The sequence below is a fragment of the Alligator mississippiensis genome, chromosome 1 (genome assembly GCF_030867095.1).
Source record: "Alligator mississippiensis isolate rAllMis1 chromosome 1, rAllMis1, whole genome shotgun sequence".
NCBI classification, from domain to species: Eukaryota; Metazoa; Chordata; order Crocodylia; family Alligatoridae; genus Alligator; species Alligator mississippiensis.
The window spans coordinates 126675168-126695100 of record NC_081824.1 but is presented as its reverse complement, the minus strand read 5'-3'; the positions used below and the strand labels follow the sequence as shown (position 1 = coordinate 126695100).

At 42.2% G+C, this 19933-nt stretch overlaps 1 protein-coding gene across 6 annotated transcripts in view; it reads right to left on the bottom strand.

Moving 5' to 3' along the window:
- Window positions 1-1702: 1702 nt before the first annotated feature.
- The window catches only part of ADGB (androglobin), a 299037-nt gene continuing 280806 nt past the window's right edge, over window positions 1703-19933 (bottom strand). For 5 of the 6 annotated variants that reach the window (XM_019488361.2, XM_019488358.2, XM_019488362.2 and 2 more), the window contains 4 exons: window positions 18878-18986; window positions 14784-14892; window positions 9591-9774; window positions 1703-7749 (listed from right to left, as the gene is read on the bottom strand). In XM_019488361.2, coding sequence (XP_019343906.1) covers window positions 7558-7749; window positions 9591-9774; window positions 14784-14892; window positions 18878-18986 — 594 coding nt within the window. In that variant the 3' untranslated portion in view covers window positions 1703-7557. Of the gene's footprint in view, window positions 7750-9590; window positions 9775-14783; window positions 14893-17867; window positions 18613-18877; window positions 18987-19933 lie in introns of those variants that run through there. The other variant, XM_019488363.2, reaches the window with a different exon arrangement.

Sequence of the window (19933 nt, the reverse complement as noted above, 5' to 3'; positions counted from 1 at the left end):
TCTACAGTTGTATAAGCAGCAAAATGTGTGCTAGTGCTAAGAAAATGGCAGTGGTGAGCTTTTGAAGTAAAACACTTTGGAGGTGTTAGTTCAAAACCATCGGCATTTTCTATGTGCCGGCACACATTTCACCACTTATACAACTGAACATGGTACAGCGCAGTGCGATTAATTGAGTCTGCTCGCAAGTAGAGACAAAAAAGTATGTGTATAAGTGCCCCAGTTGCCCTTCTCTAGTTATGTTACTGCTATTGGGCAAAAAGGTGTGCAGTAGCAGTAGCCTTCATGACCATCATTTCTGAGCTGAATTTAATGCTGTTGATAAAATAAGGTGGGCACGGGGCAAGTCTTCTGAATCTAGTGTGGAAAGTAGGCAGTAAGCTGATCAAGCTGCCTGGACATTCCTAGATGCCCAAGTATAGGCACTTAGAGAACACTGCTTTCCAAAAAAGGAAGCATCACCCAAGTTAAGTTTTGTAGTTCTCAGACCAGTACCAAACTATCATTCTTCGGAACTTAAATTCTGCTTTTCATATCTCATTTTAAGCACCTCTGAGAGCAAACGGAGCCCTAAAGCCACACAGGAAACTCATGCCAATGTTGGAACTGAACTTCACTCTCCTGAGTTATAGATGAACATGCTAACTATGGCACAATTTGCCTTCTCCATCTGTATTCAGCAAAACACTACAAATATACTTGATGTTAAACATACGTTTATGTCCCATTAAAGGCAGTGACCCTCAGTTCTGCACAGATCACAGCACTTTCCTTTTTCTTATTTTAAGAGATCATGGACATGTTATTTTGAATGTCCCTTTGTTTCCTGCTCTTTCATCTCTCTTAGTGCCATATGGATTTTCTTTTCTTCTTCCCCAGATTTCTTTTTTCTTCCTGGCTTTATCTTCTTTTGAGGTGGACACTTCCCCTCTGCTGGTGTTATACGGATCTTGTTTTTCTGAAAACAACAAGAATTTTTAATCACAGGTAAATCAGATGAATTAGAAAATTTGGGGAAATAAAGTAGGGCTTATCGAGGGAGTGGATGCACAGGAAACATTTAGAATTAATACCTTTTCAGAATTCTAAAGGAAAGAGTTGTCTTTCCTTTTGCTATCAAGCTTACAGCTTAGTTATGCAGAAGCTGTTCCCCTAGGTGTTCTGCCAGACAAAATATGTAGACAGGTCTCTTTTCTTTTGGAAAAGAAATGTGGTAATACTGTGTGTTTGCATAAATGCTGTATCCTTCCAGTCTAGTCCTTGCATTAAAATGAGATTTCACATGGCTGGAGACTGGCTGGTCTAGACTACTTTGCACATAGCTGGGATGAGCAGATTGGCACTTCAGGACTGAGCCTCGTTTCACTACGCACAGCTTGGCTCAGAACTTCAACAAGACATCCTGGTACTGACTTGGCAAGTTTTCACTCATTACACAAATCCCAGCTAAATTAAAGCAAAGCAGATGGGATAAGGCATTTTCAGATTAATGAAGCTATTTGCCTCTTTAAAAAACAAAATTAAAGAAAATCTAAATTATTTTTTGCATATAAGATCATTTTGAAATGCATTTTAATTATAAGAAACTTTTCTAGCTCGTGACTACTGATCAACAGGAATGGAAAAGGGAGTAAACCATCCACACTAGTAATTAAACTTTTGCAGAACATACCAATAGGCAATTATTTTTATGAGTGATTACCTCATCACATGGGTGAACCCATGAGCAGTTGGAGAGTTATTTCTTCTCTAGTTTTCTGCATTGCTTTGCAGAAGCAGCAAGTCTGCAGCAAACTTTACTGGTTTCCCTGAAATGAAAAAGGAGAACAACCAAGCACAGCAGAGCCAAAAATATATCATGGATTTACTAATGAGCACATTCTGGTTCTAAAGTTACGGCTGGTTTTCATTCTCATTTCTGTTAATTAATCAAGGCACAGTTCTTTGCTGAAATAGTTGTTGGAGATAATTCCAGCAATTATGTTGGAATTCTTGGCAACCCAATCTTTAAGGTGAAAATGCTCCTCCATGTGGCTTATCTTCTACTGCAGAGCTTTCCAAAACTTTAGCAGAATGCTAATTTTTTTCTCTATATCACTTGCTACATCTAATGTAACACAGAAAAAAAATTAGATGTTAGTATTTTAGTGTAGCAAACAACACTACACAGGTGGAGGAGAAAAGGTTGTCCTCTTGAGGGTCCTTGGTTATCCTGGGCTAAATAAAAATATAGTTCATCAGCTAATGTTCTTGTAAAGTACCTGCAACAGAGCCTTATGCTCTGATTTTGTCAGATCTCTGAGGCAGCAGAGCTGATCTGGAGGAAGAATAAATTCAGACTGTGGCATGCCACTGATTCTTGGATCTGTTCTCTTATGTCAGACAGCACAACCTGCAGGTACTACCACAATTCCAGGAAACCTGCCCATGGGGTTATGGGGATATGGATTGGATGGTGCCAGGCTCAGCCTGTAGGCTGGAAATAGAGGCTGTGGTGGAAGCACAGTTAAAAAAACAAAGCTAACCACAATATTAAACTAGCTCTCATTTCTCCAGGGATTGGGAGAGTACAGCTATTCCCACCATCCATCACTTTTGAAGGCTGGACCCTTCTACTAGACAATATGTTGAGATGCAATCGCCTGCTTTTTCAGGGGAAGGTGAATAAAGTTGCAGGGAAAGGTGAATAAATCAAGCCACAAGTCAACTGAACTTCAAAATGTATAGGCTAACACAATGAGCTAAGTGGTTCTTTATGTGTGACCTGTTCTTACCACAAAAAATTGGAGGGGTGGAGAAATAAAGCTAAATGCAAACTTTTGCAGATTTGTTTGTCATGTAGCTGAGAGGCTATGTGAATATGCTCCTGTGTTTGATGCTGTCAGCTGCCCCATCATGTTGACCTACTCACAGCTATTTCTGTGCTGCTCATCATCATCATCATCTCTTAAGCAGGTTTCCCTTCGTATGCGCATATGAAAGGAAGCCATTCCTATTCTGCAAAGGATTTGAGCATGTAGTTCAGTCCTAATGGCTACAATGCTTAATTTCTTTATGCAACAGGAAGCAATTAAGCATGCACTTATGGAGCAAACATCTTAAATTGTTACAAGGAACATCTAGGTAGGATAGAGCTTTCTAACTATGCAGGTAGTTGAACACTGGAACAGATTGACTAAAGTGGCAGTGGAATCTCCATCCTTGGAAGTTTTTTTTTTTAGAGGTTAGACAAATACTTGGAAGAAATGGCTTAGACAGGGATGATCCTGCCTTAAGCAGGAGGTTGGACTAGATAATCTCTTGAGGTCTCTTCCAGGCCTACTTTTCTATGCTTTTATGCATTTTGTTGTATCTGATCCTAAGTGCCTGGTCTGGATGTTAAGCCTAATACAAACAGCAATGACAGCTGTGCAAATTTCATGGCTTTTCTTACTAGGAATCTTGAGAAAATGCTAAACTTAACACAATGTGGGCTATTTCTGTACTGTGAAATATACAGCCTGTAAATTAAGAGCAGACTGGTATTTCTTGTACAGGTCATTGGAAATATATTTCTTCAATAAAAGGGTAACAGCTTGAAAAAGAGCTCATATTGAGCAAGATTTAAATCCTGGATGCTGGAAACTTTCCTAAGTGTACAGTGCAAAAGTGCATCATACTTCTGAAAATATATTATAGCCTCTTGTTATTCTTGTTTTGATTCTAGGTAGTAATTAGGTCAATTTAAATACATAGCATCATTTATATATGGATATCCTATGCATTGCAATGTGTCTGATACTTTACATCCACAAATCTGTGCAACAGACCCACTTTCATATATATTTCAGCAGTGACCCCTTCTTCAGATTATTAAATATGTAGCCTAAAATGTAGAGCAGTGCATGACAAGAAAAAGATTAGGTGGATTCTTTAAAACATGAAACAAGCACACAATAGGAACATCAGCATTCAGATGCTTTTGGAATATAGTTTCCTAGCATTCTGAGTAACTGGGGTACAAACTGTAAACCAAGTGTCTTTTCTGCAAGGCTTTGTCTATAGTAGACCAGATATTATGTTTGTACAGAACATGTAAAACAAACTGTATTTACCTGAATCCAAGAAGAAGTTCCCCCCACATTTAACATGGGAAAAGAAGCCCTTCGTTTTTGTTTTGAGTACAAGGTGGAGGTGGGGAGTCAGAGCTGCAGGAGCTGCCTGCCCCCACCTCTGCCTGGCACCCCCACTACTGCCCTACATGCAGGCTCTGGCCCCTGACCTAGTCACGCAACAGCATAACAGTAATTCTGCTTCTGCGTGGCCAGATGGGGGCCAGATCTTGCATGTATTCTGTGCTCAGGAGGGAATGGTGCCTGAGCTGCAGCTGGAGCCAGAGCTGACAGTAAGAGACTGCAGGGGGCAGGCAGGGGTGCAGAGGCTGCAGAGAGGGAGTGGGCAGAGGCTGTGGTGAGTAGGCAGGGAGTAGAGGCTGCAGAAAGGAGCAGAAGGTTGAGGTAGAAGCTGTGGGAGCATGCAGGAGGAGGGGCTGCAAGCATTACTGGGGGGGTGGGCAGACTGCAAGGGGGGGAAGGGTTAGAGGCCACCTGCTCCCCTGCTGTTGCTTTCTCTTCTGCAGCGGTGGAGGGGGAGAATATAAGATGACCCTCCAATAGTTAGATTCTGTGCATGGAAAATTATAACAAATTTACAAATCTTCCGTATATAGAACCTAATTATTGGAGGGGTGTCTTAAATTCAAGGTCATCTTGGATTGGAGTGAATACACTTTATTGTGCACCATACTCCTAACTATACTAAGTTGTATAGCATATGTCATGAGTTACTCCATCACCTTGCTTACATAGCTAAAATGATAGATGACCCAATAGAGACACTTTACTAACTACATAGGAGAATCTTGTGCCACAACAACTTTTAATATGAGACACTATGAAAATTAGGATTATGCATATCTTAACAGAACTGGGTTTGATGGTGAAGATCAGAGTACACTGTGACTACAAGTGAAACTCTGTAACTGTATTACATGCAGTGACTGATTGCCATCAAATGGATTAATATCATTCTTGACATTTATGTATCTGTTTTGATGGAGGGCTGGGGGGTTTTTTGGAATTGGTTCAATTTTTACAACAGAATGTCACGCTAGCATTTACTGTGACATCAAGAATATAACTTCAGCCTCATCTTCTCCTGAAGTCTCATCACTGAATCACAGAAGAAGAAAGGCTAACATGTGCCATTGCCATGGAAACGGTATTGGATATCATGGAGAATACAGCTGTATTCCAAAATGCAGAGAACGAAGTGAGCTGGTACCACAGAACACTGACACAGCTTTTCATTTGCAGCCTGCACAAATAAAGCATAGTGTACTAGACTCCTGATTCTTCAATATAAGCTGCCAGTGCAAGATCAGAAATCTGTTTGAGCTTTCATATTTGAGTGTATACACAAAATTAATTAGATCAAAGGTTTAGAGCAGTGGACAGGTAAGAACAGGCATTACAGAAGCTGTATGTAAGTTCACAAGATATGGTACAGAACAGAAAAGGAACATAACAGAACAAGTGGAGGGGGAGTCATGATGCTTAAGATGGGAAGGATGTTGGGGAGACCAGCAAATAGCAAGGGCAGTGGTCAGCAACCTTTTCATGGTGGGAAACTGGAATGACCTGGCTCAGGTTGGAGGCATGCTGATGCTAGGCTAACACTTGCACTTTTCCCTGCTGCATAGGCATGGCACCGATGAAGCCTGCCACCACCTAACTCTGGGCCATTTAGCTGTGGCGCAGCCTCCGCAAAGCCCCCTGCCACCAAAATCCTACCAAAGTTCCCCAGGTCAATGTACCAGATCTAATGGCTCCACAGGCAGCAGCCAGCTCACGGGCTATAGGTTGCTGACCCTAGCACAAGGGGATGGATGGGAATGCACCAGGAAGGGAAATGAAAGGATGAACAGAGAATATAACTGCAATCTGACCTCTTAGGACCATCTCTGACTAATTTTAATAGCCACTGCTCTAAGTTGCTCCCTGTTGGTTATCCAAATGGTGTGAGGCTATTTGGTGAAAGCTGACTATAAAATGTATTTACAGTGAGCACTTTTAAGATGAGACTGATCCTACAATGCAGATAGTATATTTGGAGGAGGTGCAGGGGCGGAAACAGGATGCCAGTCACTCTCTGACTTTGACATTAAACAGAGGTACTCAAATCAATCGGTGAGAAGCTAATTATCTTGAGAGGTAACCAAAACAGTGGGAGTCAGTTCCTTTATTAATAAAGGAAGAATTGCTTATTCTGCAAGCACTCATAAAAACAGAAAGTGGAGTCCAATAGAGGACATCCCCTATGGCTGGCTGCTCTCACTATTATTTCAGTCACTTATTACAGCTATCTAGGTCTAACAGAACTTTCAAACATATAGCTTCTGGCTATAATTTGCTACCTATGGAGAGCACATGTGGTAACAATATATGTGTACATGGGTGGTCTTCTACACCTATAAAAGCAGCTCTTCCAGAAAAGTTTTCAGCTCTCAGGGAGGAGGACACTGCACACATCTGGTGTTTCTACCTGTGAGGAACAGCTTTAAACTCCAATCAAGGCTCCATAAGGGAAAACTTAGCAGCTCCTGTACTGTATGACCTGGGGACATGAATCACATGAATCAATGAAACTACAATGGTAAAATAAGAAACAAGGACTGTAAATGAAGAGCAGAAACTGTATTATTGGAGAACATCACTCCTTAAATGAACGTTCAATTAAGCATGTGGCTTCTGAAAACTGTAATATGGGGGTCAATTTGGCCAGTGCACTGTAAGGTGTAAAAGTAGCTGGCCATGTAGTTAAAAAAAGAACACCGTTACAGTAAACAAATAGTTTGGGGGTGTCTAGCGAGACATAGTAATAAAACAGGGTGATGGTGTTCAGTCAGTATACATAACAGAAATCATCATCAACTTCAGGAGCTCTTGGTATGCAACGTTCAGACTTAAAATCTAACAGAACAAATTAACTATTTTAACATACTTAAGGCCAACAGAATAAACCCTGAAAAGGATCTGGTTCACTCTTGCAGCTGGAGATTTGGAAATATTTTTAATTGGAAATCGATATAGTTAAGCAATGTCTCTTGAATCTGTTTGTCCTACTAAGAACAATAGGCATTTTCTTTTGATTTAGTTCTTTCAGAGGCACTATTTTCCTCTCAGTTCATTCTTGGTACTTTTTTGAGTTGAAAAATGGAATGATAGTAATGGGATAAAAGTCCTGATACAATAGGAATATTTTAGTGCAACAATTTATTGCAGTAAAACACAGACTATATTGATAGTATTTATAATACCCAAACCATAAAATATGTCATATTAAAAAGATAAAACAATGCTAGAAGGATTTGTAATAACACTTGAATGAGAGAGACAGCTTATTATATGGGTAATACATTTTGCCTTAGAAAAACGCTGAATACTTTTTTCATCATTAAAAATAGATCATCTTTCTTCAACAATGAAGAAGCCAATATGGCCAACACCTCAGACAAAGTTACTTTTTTTTCCCTGCACTTTTTCCTTGCTTTTTTTTCTGTGCATCTGGGCTTTTCTTCTCTTGCTCTGTTCGAGGGGCTGTTTCTTCAGTAGCCAGGGCTTCTTGTTTTTTGAGCTCAGCCTCTAGTAACTTACTTCTGTATGCTTCCCGAGCACTGAGAACCCTGCCTCGTGCTTCATCTAAGGATTCCTATCCAAAAACAAATGAATGTTCATATGTACAATGGATTCACGTACCCCTCTAAATATACCCACACTTCTGTTATTTTCCAAATGTATTATGGTTTTATAGGCATGAATAGAAGATATCTCTTTTTGTCTGCTCTCCACTCATTCATTTCTCACAGTCCTTTCTTAGGGACAAAACCGATTGTTGGTCCCAGCTCCAGGACTGGTAGACACCCCAGTAGAGTCTGGAGTCCAGAACTGATAACCTGTAGGCCCCTGACTTTCAAACTGCTGGTGCAGGGGGGAGCCCAAGATCTTGATTACTTCTTATGTTCCAGCAAGTTGAAAGGGTATGATTTGAATTTGATTCCCAATCCCAAAATGTGTGCCTCCTGCAATGTATGCGTGGCAGGGCAGGAGGCACAACAATTTTTGGGGCTGAGGATCAGATCCCATGGAGCCTTTAAATGAACACGTGCTAGGGGCCTGAGATATCTAAAAACTCTGTGAATAGCACACATCGTGGTAGAAACAGAATTCTGCTCTTAATGCTGGATGTAGGATCAGGCACTGGACTAGATGGGTTCCTGGTCCAATCCTATTTCTGTCACTGATATGCTCTGATTTAACGTAGTCAGGATAAAAATTTCAAAAGTACTTTGCAGCACAAGTGGAGTTTTCAAACATGACTGAACAGCCTCAGTTGTAAGGAATTCTGATGAGAAAACTTTCCCCGCAACCTCTCCATGTTCAGATACTGCATCTGTACACTGAGTCATTATACTCGATCATCTCTGTAGAATCTCCAAGACCCATATAAAATGTTATATGAGCATGATTAGAGAGACCAAGATACTGAGAAGTAACTAAATGCATTTGAATTCTAAACAAGACATCAGAAAGGGGCCTGATTTTTAGGAAGTGCAGAGAAGACCTTTAAAGACCAGGCCACTTAGGGATGTCTTGAATTGGAAATCTAAATATTTAGACACACAAAATCCTTACTGATATTTGAAAATCTTGACATGTATCAGGGAGTCAGACCTACAAGTTCCCCTTCACTTTTAACAGAGGGACCAGTGCCTGTCAGTCAGTGTGTCTGATTTATCTATTTATGCATTTGGGAGCTTTTATGAAAGAGAAATTTAAAATGACTGCAACAAATCAATTGCTCAGACATTTTCACTGGAGTTGGCTATCAAAAGTCCTGTTCTTACTGACTCCTAAAGATTTAGTCAATTTTGTATTTTTACCAGTTTCATTTCTTAAATCAATTATATTCATCTTAGCTTTGATGTTTATCACTTATGCTGTCCCACCTGCTGAATGTATTATTTGTAGCTGGGTTCTATCCAAGTAAAATAATCCCAGTAGTGTGTTGGTTTGGCCTTATGCAGATTGCAGAAAATCTGCAGAACACCAATATTGTGTTCTTCAGCCTCTTTTCTGAAAATATGAGCAGTGATTGTCCTTTGTCACAAATATTCTAGTTTTTTTTATTATCAATACATATACTTACTTAAAATACTATATACTTCTTCAAAAATTGGGAGATGATTAATATTTGTCTAAGCACTTGCCTTTCTTTCACTTTGATTCATTTCCAAAGCGATTCATTTCACTTCATTTATTTCCAAAGTAATGCCATTTGAAAGTGATAGCTCAAAACATACACCGAGTGTCATTCATACAATATGGTGTAACAATATTTTTCCAGAATCTTTAAGTTAAACCATAGACTAGTGAAATTCCAAGCTCATTAACTGCCTTTCTAATGAAGTCCTGACTATACAACTCAAAAGAATGGGGGGAGGGTATCTAGATTGGAAATCACAGTAAATATTACTGAAAATGTGAACTTACTTGTAGATGTTCATACATTTCAAGCATACGTTGTTTCAATAAAATGCGAGCTTTTTGGTCTTTTTCTCTCTGTTCCAGAACCTGTTTTCGAAGTTCCCTAAAATGATTGATTTCTTCTGCTTTACGCATTTCCTGCTGTTGAATGATAAACTCGTTTTTTAGCACAGGCTCAGGCATTGTTTTTCTGTAGGAAATACAAAGAATATTTATCTCACTTCAGAGGCAGATCAGTATAGATCTTAGGTGATTGAACACCTACATCCAATATATTTAACTTGTACATCCAAACACTATTATCCTGGCTAAGTATAATTAAGGAGGTAATTTTTGTTCTATGCCCTTTTTAGAAATGACCATTGGGTGAGCGTCACAAAAGTAGGAAAATGTCTAGTTTTTTTTTAAGTTCAAACTTGGTAGTCCTCCAGGGAGAGTTAATTTGTCTTGATAAGTTTGAAAAAATATATTGAGCAACGAACACACTATACAGAACTGAAGACAGCACATAATCCTAGCAAAAAGAAAGCATTTGAGAAGACTGTGTGACATTTTCTGCTGTCTTCATTTAATTATGCCAGTTTCCTCTTCAATTAAAGATCATATTCAAGAAAGCATCCAGCATGTGTTTAAATCCTTTGGAAGTCAATTATGTTCTTAGATACTGTCCTGAATAGGAATGAACTTATACACTTGCTTCGCTGCTATCTTGTACCGAGGCCTATGCGCAGTATATCAGATAAACAAATAACTAGACAGCACATTAAGACACTCCATAAAGCATTTGTTTATTACAGTGATAGATCTGGTTATTAAATTCATCATTAAACATACATGTTTGCTAAATATACTGCCTGAATGTTGTATTCCACAGACCTACTGCAAATTAACTAACCATGTTTATTCTTAATATTATGAAATACAGTGAAATATACTATCACCTCCCAAAATTCTTGCTTCTCGCACTGTGTGCTAATGAAATTCTTCTGTTGTTTGTTGAACTAAGAACAGTAATTGAAACAACATGTAGGAAGGAACAGATTTTGTAACAGAGAAAAGTCAGGGAGTTTATGGGGAAGGGCTAAATTTTGCCATCACATATACTAAGCGTGGGATAACTACTAGGGCTATACGAAGCTTTGGGAGTTGATTCAATTCAGAGGAGATTCGGCTGGATTTGCTGGCTGAATCTCCAAATCTGAATCAAATCAGGGGACTAATAAAAATGTCTGAATCGATTTGAAGCTCTCTGAACCTTCGGAAAACATTCGGAGAGCTTCGATGATTTGGGCAGTGCCCACTGACTGCACCAGGGAGCTGGAGCTGGACTTGGAGCTGGTAAGTAGGGGGGGTGCAGGGGGCCATGGGGAGACCTCTGCCAGGCCCCATCCCCTGCCTGCTCCCCCAACTCCCCCCGAGCATCTCCCGCCTGCTCCCCCAGCTCCCCCCATGGCTGCCCCGCCCGCCCTAGCTCCCAGTGCTTTAAAAAACAGCCCCGATTTGCTGGGTGCTGCTTGGTGGAGGGGAGACGATCCTTTCTGCCCCCACTGCCCCATGCTGTGTGGGGGGGCTCTGCATGACGCCCCCCCCACATTGTCCCAGCCTCCTCTATGGCTGCCCCACCCCTCTGAGCTCTGACCGGGTGAGGGTGATCCCCTGCCCTCCATTAATGCTGACTTTGTGAAGGAACATCTTGAGAAGCTGGATACCTTCAAGTCAGCCGGCCCTGACAATCTTCACCCCAGGGTACTCAAGGACCTGGTGAGCATCATAGCCCAGCCTCTAGCGCGGATCTTTGAAAACTCTTGGCACTCTGGTGTAGTGCCCGAAGACTGGAAGAAGGCCAACGTGGTGCCTATCTTCAAGAAAGGGAGGAAAGTGGATCCGGCTAACTATAGGCCCATCAGCCTGACTTCTATCCCGGGGAAGATCTTAGAAAAGTTTATTAAGGAGGCCATCCTTAATGGACTGGCCGACGCCAACATCTTAAGGGATAGCCAGCACGGGTTTGTTGCGGGTAGGTCTTGCTTGACCAATCTCATTTCCTTCTACGACCAGGTGACCTATCACCTGGACAAGGGAGATGAGATTGATGTCATATATTTTGACTTCAAAAAAGCCTTCGATCTGGTGTCCCATGATCGTCTCTTGGAGAAACTGGCCAATTGTCGCCTTGGGTCCCCCACGATCCACTGGCTGGAAAATTGGCTCCGGGGTCGGACCCAGAGGGTAGTAATTGATGGAAGTCACTCATCGTGGTGTCCTGTGACCAGTGGGGTCCCCCAGGGCTCTGTCCTTGGACCCATACTGTTCAACATCTTCATTAACGATGTGGACACTGGAGTCAGAAGCGGACTGGCCAAGTTCGCCGATGACACCAAACTTTGGGGCAAAGCATCCACACCAGAAGACAGGCGGGTGATCCAGGCTGACCTGGACAGGCTCAGCAAGTGGGCAGATGAGAATCTGATGGTGTTCAACGCCGATAAATGCAAGGTTCTCCACCTTGGGGAAAAAAAACCCGCAGCATCCTTATAGGCTTGGCAGTGCTATGTTGGTTAGCACTATGGAAGAAAGAGACTTGGGGGTCATCATTGACCACAAGATGAACATGAGCCTGCAATGCGATGCTGCGGCTAGTAAAGCGACCAAAACGCTGGCTTGCATCCATAGATGCTTCTCAAGCAAATCCCGGGACGTCATTCTCCCCCTGTACTCGGCCTTAGTGAGGCCGCAGCTGGAGTACTGCGTCCAGTTTTGGGCTCCACAATTCAAAAAGGATGTGGAGAAGCTTGAGAGAGTCCAGAGAAGAGCCACGCGCATGATCAGAGGTCAGGGAAGCAGACCCTACAATGACAGGCTGAGAGCCCTGGGGCTCTTTAGCCTGGAAAAGCGCAGGCTCAGGGGTGATCTGATGGCCACCTACAAGTTTATCAGGGGTGACCACCAGTATCTAGGGGAACGTTTGTTCACCAGAGCACCCTAAGGGGTGACGAGGACGAATGGTCACAAACTACTACAAGATCGTTTCAGGCTGGACATAAGGAAGAATTTCTTTACTGTCCGAGCCCCCAAGGTCTGGAACAGCCTGCCACCGGAGGTTGTTCAAGCGCCTTCATTGAACACCTTCAAGATGAAACTGGATGCTTATCTTGCTGGGATCCTATGACCCCAGCTGACGTCCTGCCCTTTGGGCGGGGGGCTGGACTCGATGATCTTCCGAGGTCCCTTCCAGCCCTAATATCTATGAAATCTATGAAATCTATGAAATCTTTAAGAACCCCCCCCAAAAAACCTCCAAACTCACCAGCTCCTGCAGTGGGCTTGGGGCTTTGTGGGGCTTGTGTAGAGCCCCCCACACACAGTGCGGGGCAGTGTGGGGCTGTGGGGTTCGTCCCCTGCTGGGCAGGAACTGGTAAGTCTGGGATTTATTTTTTCCTTAAAAGGCCGGAGCTAGGGCAGGTGGGGCAGCTATGGGGGTGCTGGGACAGCAGGGCGGGGGCTCAGGGGGCTCATGACAAAGCCCTCCACACAGCATGGGGCAGTGGAAGGCAGCAGGGATCGCCCCTCACAGGGCAGCACCCGGTGAGTCAGGGCTTTTTTTTTCAAAGTGCGGGGAGCTGGGGCAGGGCGGGGCAGCCATTGCCAGGCCGGGAGAGGAGGTGTGGGATGGGCCTGGGTGATTCGAGATTCAGAGATTTGGCACCAGCCAAATCTCAAAATCAGATTTGGCTGAATCAATTCGGGACAGTGATTCGAATCACTGAATCGAATCACTGTCCCCCGAACTGGCTGAATCCAAAGCGAATACTAGCCACTTCACACAGGCTTAATAATTACTGACTTCAGTAGAGTTACTTTGGTTTCACAGTGTGAAAATGACATCTGAGGCTAGGTACAGACATTTGGAGAGGTTAGGGGGAAGTTAGACTGCATTAAAAATGGCCACCCGATATAACTTAATTCACTCAGGTGTGCACCTCACACTTAGACTGACCTAACTAGGGATCTAAGTGTGAACTGTACAGAAGTTCAGAAAGTTTAGATCAGTCTAAAAATGGCCAATCTGATCTAAGTTAACTCTACCTCAGATGCAGTTTAACTTAGATCAAGCCCAGCAAGACCAAACTAATTAAACTTCTGTATAGTTCTCACATAGCCCTGGGGCTGAGAAAGCCCAGCTGCTGGCCCCAGCCCTAGGGCTGCGCTTTTCCTACCTGCTCCCCTGGCACTGAGCTATTTTTAGTTCCCCAGCCGCCTCCTTCAGATGAACAACCCTTATCTGCAGTCCAGCCAGCCCCCACAAGCCTGCCAAACCCCCACCCCACAAGCTGTTCCTGGTGCTGGGAGCTGATTGAAGTAAGTTGGGGTAGGGAGACACGCAGGCAGAAATGGGCGGGTAGGTTCATAGGCAGGGGCTATCCATCTAGGGGTGCAGGACCAGGTGCTAAAAATAGCCCCTACCCTGTAGGAGGGAGATAGAGAATCCCCCCACCCCCAAGGCACACTGCAGATCCCACTAGTCCCCCCTGATCTCACCACACCCTCCAGGACCCCACCAACCCACCCCCCATGGACCTCACTAGCTACCTCCCCCACTTCAAGCCCCTTGTAGACGCTGCTTCTCCTCCTGATTCCACCAAGCCCTCCCAGTTCCCCCCAACCCCCAGCTGTGGACCCCACTAACCTTCCCAATCCCCTCAAGCTTCCCTGCGAGGCCTCCCATCCTGATTCACTTTAGATTAAGTGTCCATTTTTAACATAATCTAACCTCCGTGTCTGGGAAACTTCCATTCCTCCAAACTCCTGCCTGTGATGGCATATGCATCGAAGGTCTGGGTGACCTGTCATGCATACACCATGATCCGGAAGGATCGACGGTTGCCAAGGAGTCTCTCATGCTGCAACTTCCCCATAACTTCCCTGAATATCTGTATGTACCCTGAATGTGTCACAGCTTCTACAACTACTGTGAAAGGTACACTATGCTACAGAGTTATGGTTTGGGCAAGGTAAGTTAAAGAATAGTGATTAATGTCATACATATTGATACAAAATACTGTAGTATTTACTGTTCATACTTGAGAACGAGTTACAGTTGTGGAAACGATATAATACATTTCTGAAGTTTCATATCATAATTTTAACCATAATATTGCATTAACATTGCTTTTATAGGTTACACTTACTGCAATTTACCTGAAATAGGGGGTAAGGTCTATAGGTTCCCATTCTTTTTGCTGAACCTGTGAGACAGGATCAGCAGGTGCTGGTGATGATTTTTTTTCAGGCACAGGAGAAACTGCACCTGAAATAGAAACTTATCTGGTTATTTTTTTGGCAGGAGAGTTTTGTTTCCTTTCCTTATAACATTGTTTCCTCCTCTTATTAAAGTTTGAGCAGGAGAACAATTGAGATTTAACTACTATTCCTAATAGTATCATTATAGACTCACAGAAATTGGAAAGTACCATACATGTATCCATTTGAGGCATAAACATAGGAAAACTTATCTTATTCAGGAAGGATAATGAGTATAGGCATTTTAACAATTTATTATTTATCCCTAAAAAGAGCTGAACACATGGCTTTTTACAGTGAGTCAGTGCACTCTTCAAACATCTCTCAATTAAATTGTGGATGAATAATTTTTGCTATGGCTAAAAAAAGACAACTCTGGGAAGAGATTAAGTTAGGAAAACACCAGCCTCAAAGGGAAAAGTGTCCACTAATACTGAGGGTTATGACAGAAACAATTTTTCAAACCTTTACTATATTGGTAATGTTGAAAGAATGTCATAATACTGTAAGTAGTGAAGGCTCCAAAGCAAAAATCTAAGGCTAAAATAAATGTGGGATATAGTGAAGAAGAGGAGTCAAGACCAGTCAGATTTCAGTTTTACAGTTGATCCTTCTTGCACAGTTATGCAGCTCATTCCTAAGTCTGAGCACTCCCAACACGTGGGCTATTGAGATCTCAATTTGACCCCTCTCTAAATTAGTAAATTATGGTATTTTATGGTAAATTTAATTAGTTTCTAGACATAAGATATAATAATCATAGTTTTATAGAAACAATATCATTATCTGATTTATTACAGCAAGGAATGAAAAGATATTTTTTACAATCATAGAAAAATAGGTCTGGAAGAGATCGCAAGAAGTTATTCAGTTCAACCCCTTGTTCAAGTCAGAATCACCCCTGCCTAAACCATCCAATTCAAGTGTTTGTCTAACTTGCTCTTAAACACTTCCAGAGAAAGAGATTTCTTTGTTTCTGGGCAATCGGTTCCAGTGTTTAACCAGCTTTATGATAAGAAAGTTTTTTCTGAATACTAATCTAAATTTCTGTTATTGCAATTTAAGATGGTTATTTCTTGTCCTGTCTCTTTGAGCACAGAGATTAAACTATGAGCTAAAGAGTGCTCTGATGATTTTGGGAACTAGGAGATGCAGTTTCAGTTCTCTTGTGGGTGAGGTCTACTACTCCCTGGGGAAATTCCCGAGCTAGTGGACTGAAAGGTGGATGTTCCTTCATCTTTCTCCCCTTGCTAGTCATGTTTATTAGGGCTGTGTGAAGCTTCGGTCCCTGATTTGATTTGGCAGAGATTCGGTGGCCGAATCTCCAAATACGAATCGAATCAGGAGACCCTTTAATCTCCACGAATTGAATTGGAACCCTTTGAATTGATTTGAACTGATTTGGAGAGATTTGGAAAGGTTCAATGATTCGGACATAGACAGCTTTTAATATTTTTTCTACATACCTCAAGGTACCAGGTAGCTTGTGAATACTGAGATGCTGGGGCAGATGGAGCATCCCACAGGAGTGTGGGGGGCTCCCCAGCATGCTCAGCAGCAGACCCAGAAGTGGACCAGAAGCACTTCTGGTCCACTTGCAAGTCTACCAGGGAGCACGCTGGGTACTCCCCTCTCCTGCTTGGCGACTGGAGCCTTCTGGGTCAGGGCACCCAGAGTCCTCCTGTGGCTGATTGCCGAGCCAGGGGGAGAGTGAGGGCACACAGGGAAGCCCCCCAGTGCACTCGGCAGTGGACCTAGAAGCAGATTGGAAGTACTTCCAGTCCGCTTCCAGGTTCATCACCGAACACACAGGGTGCCCCTGCGCTCCTGTGGGATGCTGCATCCACCCCAGCATTGCAGCATTCACGAGCCGCAGCTGGTACGTTGAGGTATGTAGAAAAAACATTTAAAGCTGTGTCTATGGCTGAGTCACTGATTCTCTGAATCAGCATTGAATCTTCAGGTTCAGATTCGGCCAAATCAAATTGGGGACAGTGATCTGAACCAACAAATCAAATCACTGTCCCCGATTTGGGCCAAATCTGAATCCAAATCGAACATGGCCCGTTTCGTTCAGCACTAGTGTTTATTTTGTGACTGTCATTTTGGTATTTACACTGTTACATGCATGCCTCAATGATTTTATTCCCCCAGGGCTCCTACAGAACCAGAGTGCAGCCTACTGAGCATACTCAGGGAGTAAGGGCAGGGAGAGCATAGCTATGTGGAATGAAAAGCTGCCACTGCATAATTCAAGATTGTAAGGTATATGTCCTACAACCTAAGCTAAAAGGAAATAAGAACTCCCAAATGTTTCATCTTCATTTGCAATGCAAGAAGTAGTTAGTGCAGTGGATGCATACAGAACAAGGTATATTGGAGTACATTTTCTGCTTTAAGTTCTGAGACATGGAATAAGAATTACTTAGCTGTTTGAAAATGCGCTTGTGCTAATGGTTTCAGGAATGGGACAATTCTCACATGTGTTAGTCACAAATTCAAGTTTCAGCCACATTACAGTTACCAAAAGTTGTTACACTCAGTATTAGTCTATTGTGTTGTGGTCTCGGTATTGTTAATTGCTAAGAATAATGCAGCTGAAAAGTGAGACAATAAAAAGCCTTTCATCACAATTTCACCCATGTTGTAATTTCCATTTGAGGACAAGCACTGGTAGGAAATGCAAACTGAACTACCCCTAGAAATACTCCCAGTTAAATAAAATTGGATGATATTTATGGATGCTTGTGCCACTGCTGTACATGCTGTCCTGTTCCTTGGCCTTAGAACTTCATCTTCCAGAACTGTCAATCTGGCACTTTTCATAAGCAGTAGAATAAAAAGGGAAAATGAACATCAAGTGATATTAATGTCCTAGAACCTTCGTGAATATTTCAGCTTCTGTATTAATTTTTAATTTCTACAGCTATGACCTCTAACATCAAACTTTGAATCAAGAAAGCAAGCACGTCTGCACCAAACACATGAAATGAACTTCTGAAGTGTTTATTAGTCATTTAAATCAACGTTAAGATTACAATTCCAGTGCAGGGTTCTGACAAACTTTCCTCAATCAAAAGCAAGTTTCAAACTGCCAGAAGCAAGTTATGTCTGAGCGCATAACATCAGAATGATTCAAATATTTAAAAATCACTGAGGTTATCCACAAAGGCTAAATATCCCAGTCTGCATTGATCAGAGCCATGTTCTCCAACTGATAAGCATTTAATGAGAAAGGCAGTTCATAATAGTCACTGCTGCAGTATTTAATCTCCATAGATCATGTACCTTCATTAAAACCTAAGGCATACGTGGGCTATATTGTGTTTACCTGAATACCACACAGACACACACACCTTTTCCCCAAAAATTAGCCCCCCAAAACTGGGGTGTGTTTTTGAAGTGGAGAAGCTGATTTTCTGCCTAGAACAGAAACACCCTACTTTGATTCTTGCTCGCAGAAGCAGTGGCATTTTTATTCAGGGAGCTGTGGGAATCAATTGGCTTAATGGCTCCATGTTCTTCACTCCACAGGTGTTAATGATGGTCTCTCCTTTTAAATGTTCTTGATGTTCCAATAATCAAGTTCAAGCAATTTTGCTGTATTTTAGTTACTCCTGGTCTCTCTCCTCCTATTTCACAGCCTTACAGACTGTTCTTAGCTCTTTTCAAAATCACAGATCCACCTGTAGAGAACATTCTTCAGCCGCAGCTACAGTTTCAGCTTCTGGTAAGCAGGAAAGGAAGGGTGAGTTATGTACCATAACTCTGGAAAAATATTTTTCTGCATTCTGTGTTCCCCAAAACAAGGTGTTTGTCTTTCTTGAGGGCATGTGGGATGCAAGGAAAAACACTGCTTTAGGGCTCACACCTATTTTTAAGTGACTTATAGACTTTTCATTTCTATATATCTTCTCTAAGTATATATAAAATATATATACACACTCTTGCAGGGAAAGAGATCTTGTTTGTCAGAAAAGTTAAACCAGTACCTCCTTCTCCTGGATCAGGAACAATGCTGTTAATTTCAGCTTCAGCTGCAGGCTCTGCTGAGCTTTTCGGTGTGTACTTATTAATAAACTGAATGCGCTCCTGAAAAGCCTAGAGGAAAAATAAAAAAACTCAGAATTTAGTTTAGATAACTTTAATTAGAGCCCTCCAGCCTACTTTAAAGACTCAAAGGAGCTTTACAGAGGCTTGAAAAGGGGTTTTTAGATACAGTAAGTCCTTATGAAAGACTGACCTATGCTAAGCTTTATGCTTCCTGGCAGCTTTAATTGCATTGATCTATTAGAAACAATCTCTGACAAATGAACAGTGAGACACTGGAAAAATATAACTATGGAAGAGTGACTTCTGCCACAAATACATTCAAGGGGTCTTTGGAGCATGCTGTAAATATTTTTTCTTGAAGTAATAATAATCTGTCAGTATCAGACATGCAATTTCTCCACGTGAGTTTTAAAAACATCTGTTGCTTAGTTTTAACATATCATATTAATGGGAAATGAACCGATATTGCTATTTGTGGTATATATATTTTTAAGCTGTGTCAAGACCATCTTGAATGTATGGCTAGGAATTCCTAAGCAAGTCTGTGCCATAAGTGATTCAGTAAAATGAAGAATAGGCAACCCCATCTTCATAGTTTCATAGTTGCTAGGGTCAGGAGGGACCTGAACAGATCATCCAGCCTGACCCCCTGCCACAGGCAGGGATGAATACTGGGTTCACAAGACCCCAGACAGGTGATCATCCAACCTCCTCTTGAATATGTCCAAGGTAGGGGTGAGGACCACTTCCCTGGGAAGTTGGTTCCAGATTTTGGCCACCCTAACTGTAAAATATTGCCTTCTGATCTCTAACCTAAACCTATTCTCCATCAGCTTATGACCATTGTTCCTCGTCACCCCAGGTGGCGCTGGGGAGAAAAGAGCTCTGCCTATTAGCTGTTGATCCTCCTTGATGAGCTTGTAGGCAGCCACCAGGTGCCCCCTCAACCTCCTCTTGCTGAGGCTGAACAGGTTCAGGTCCTTCAGTCTCTCCTC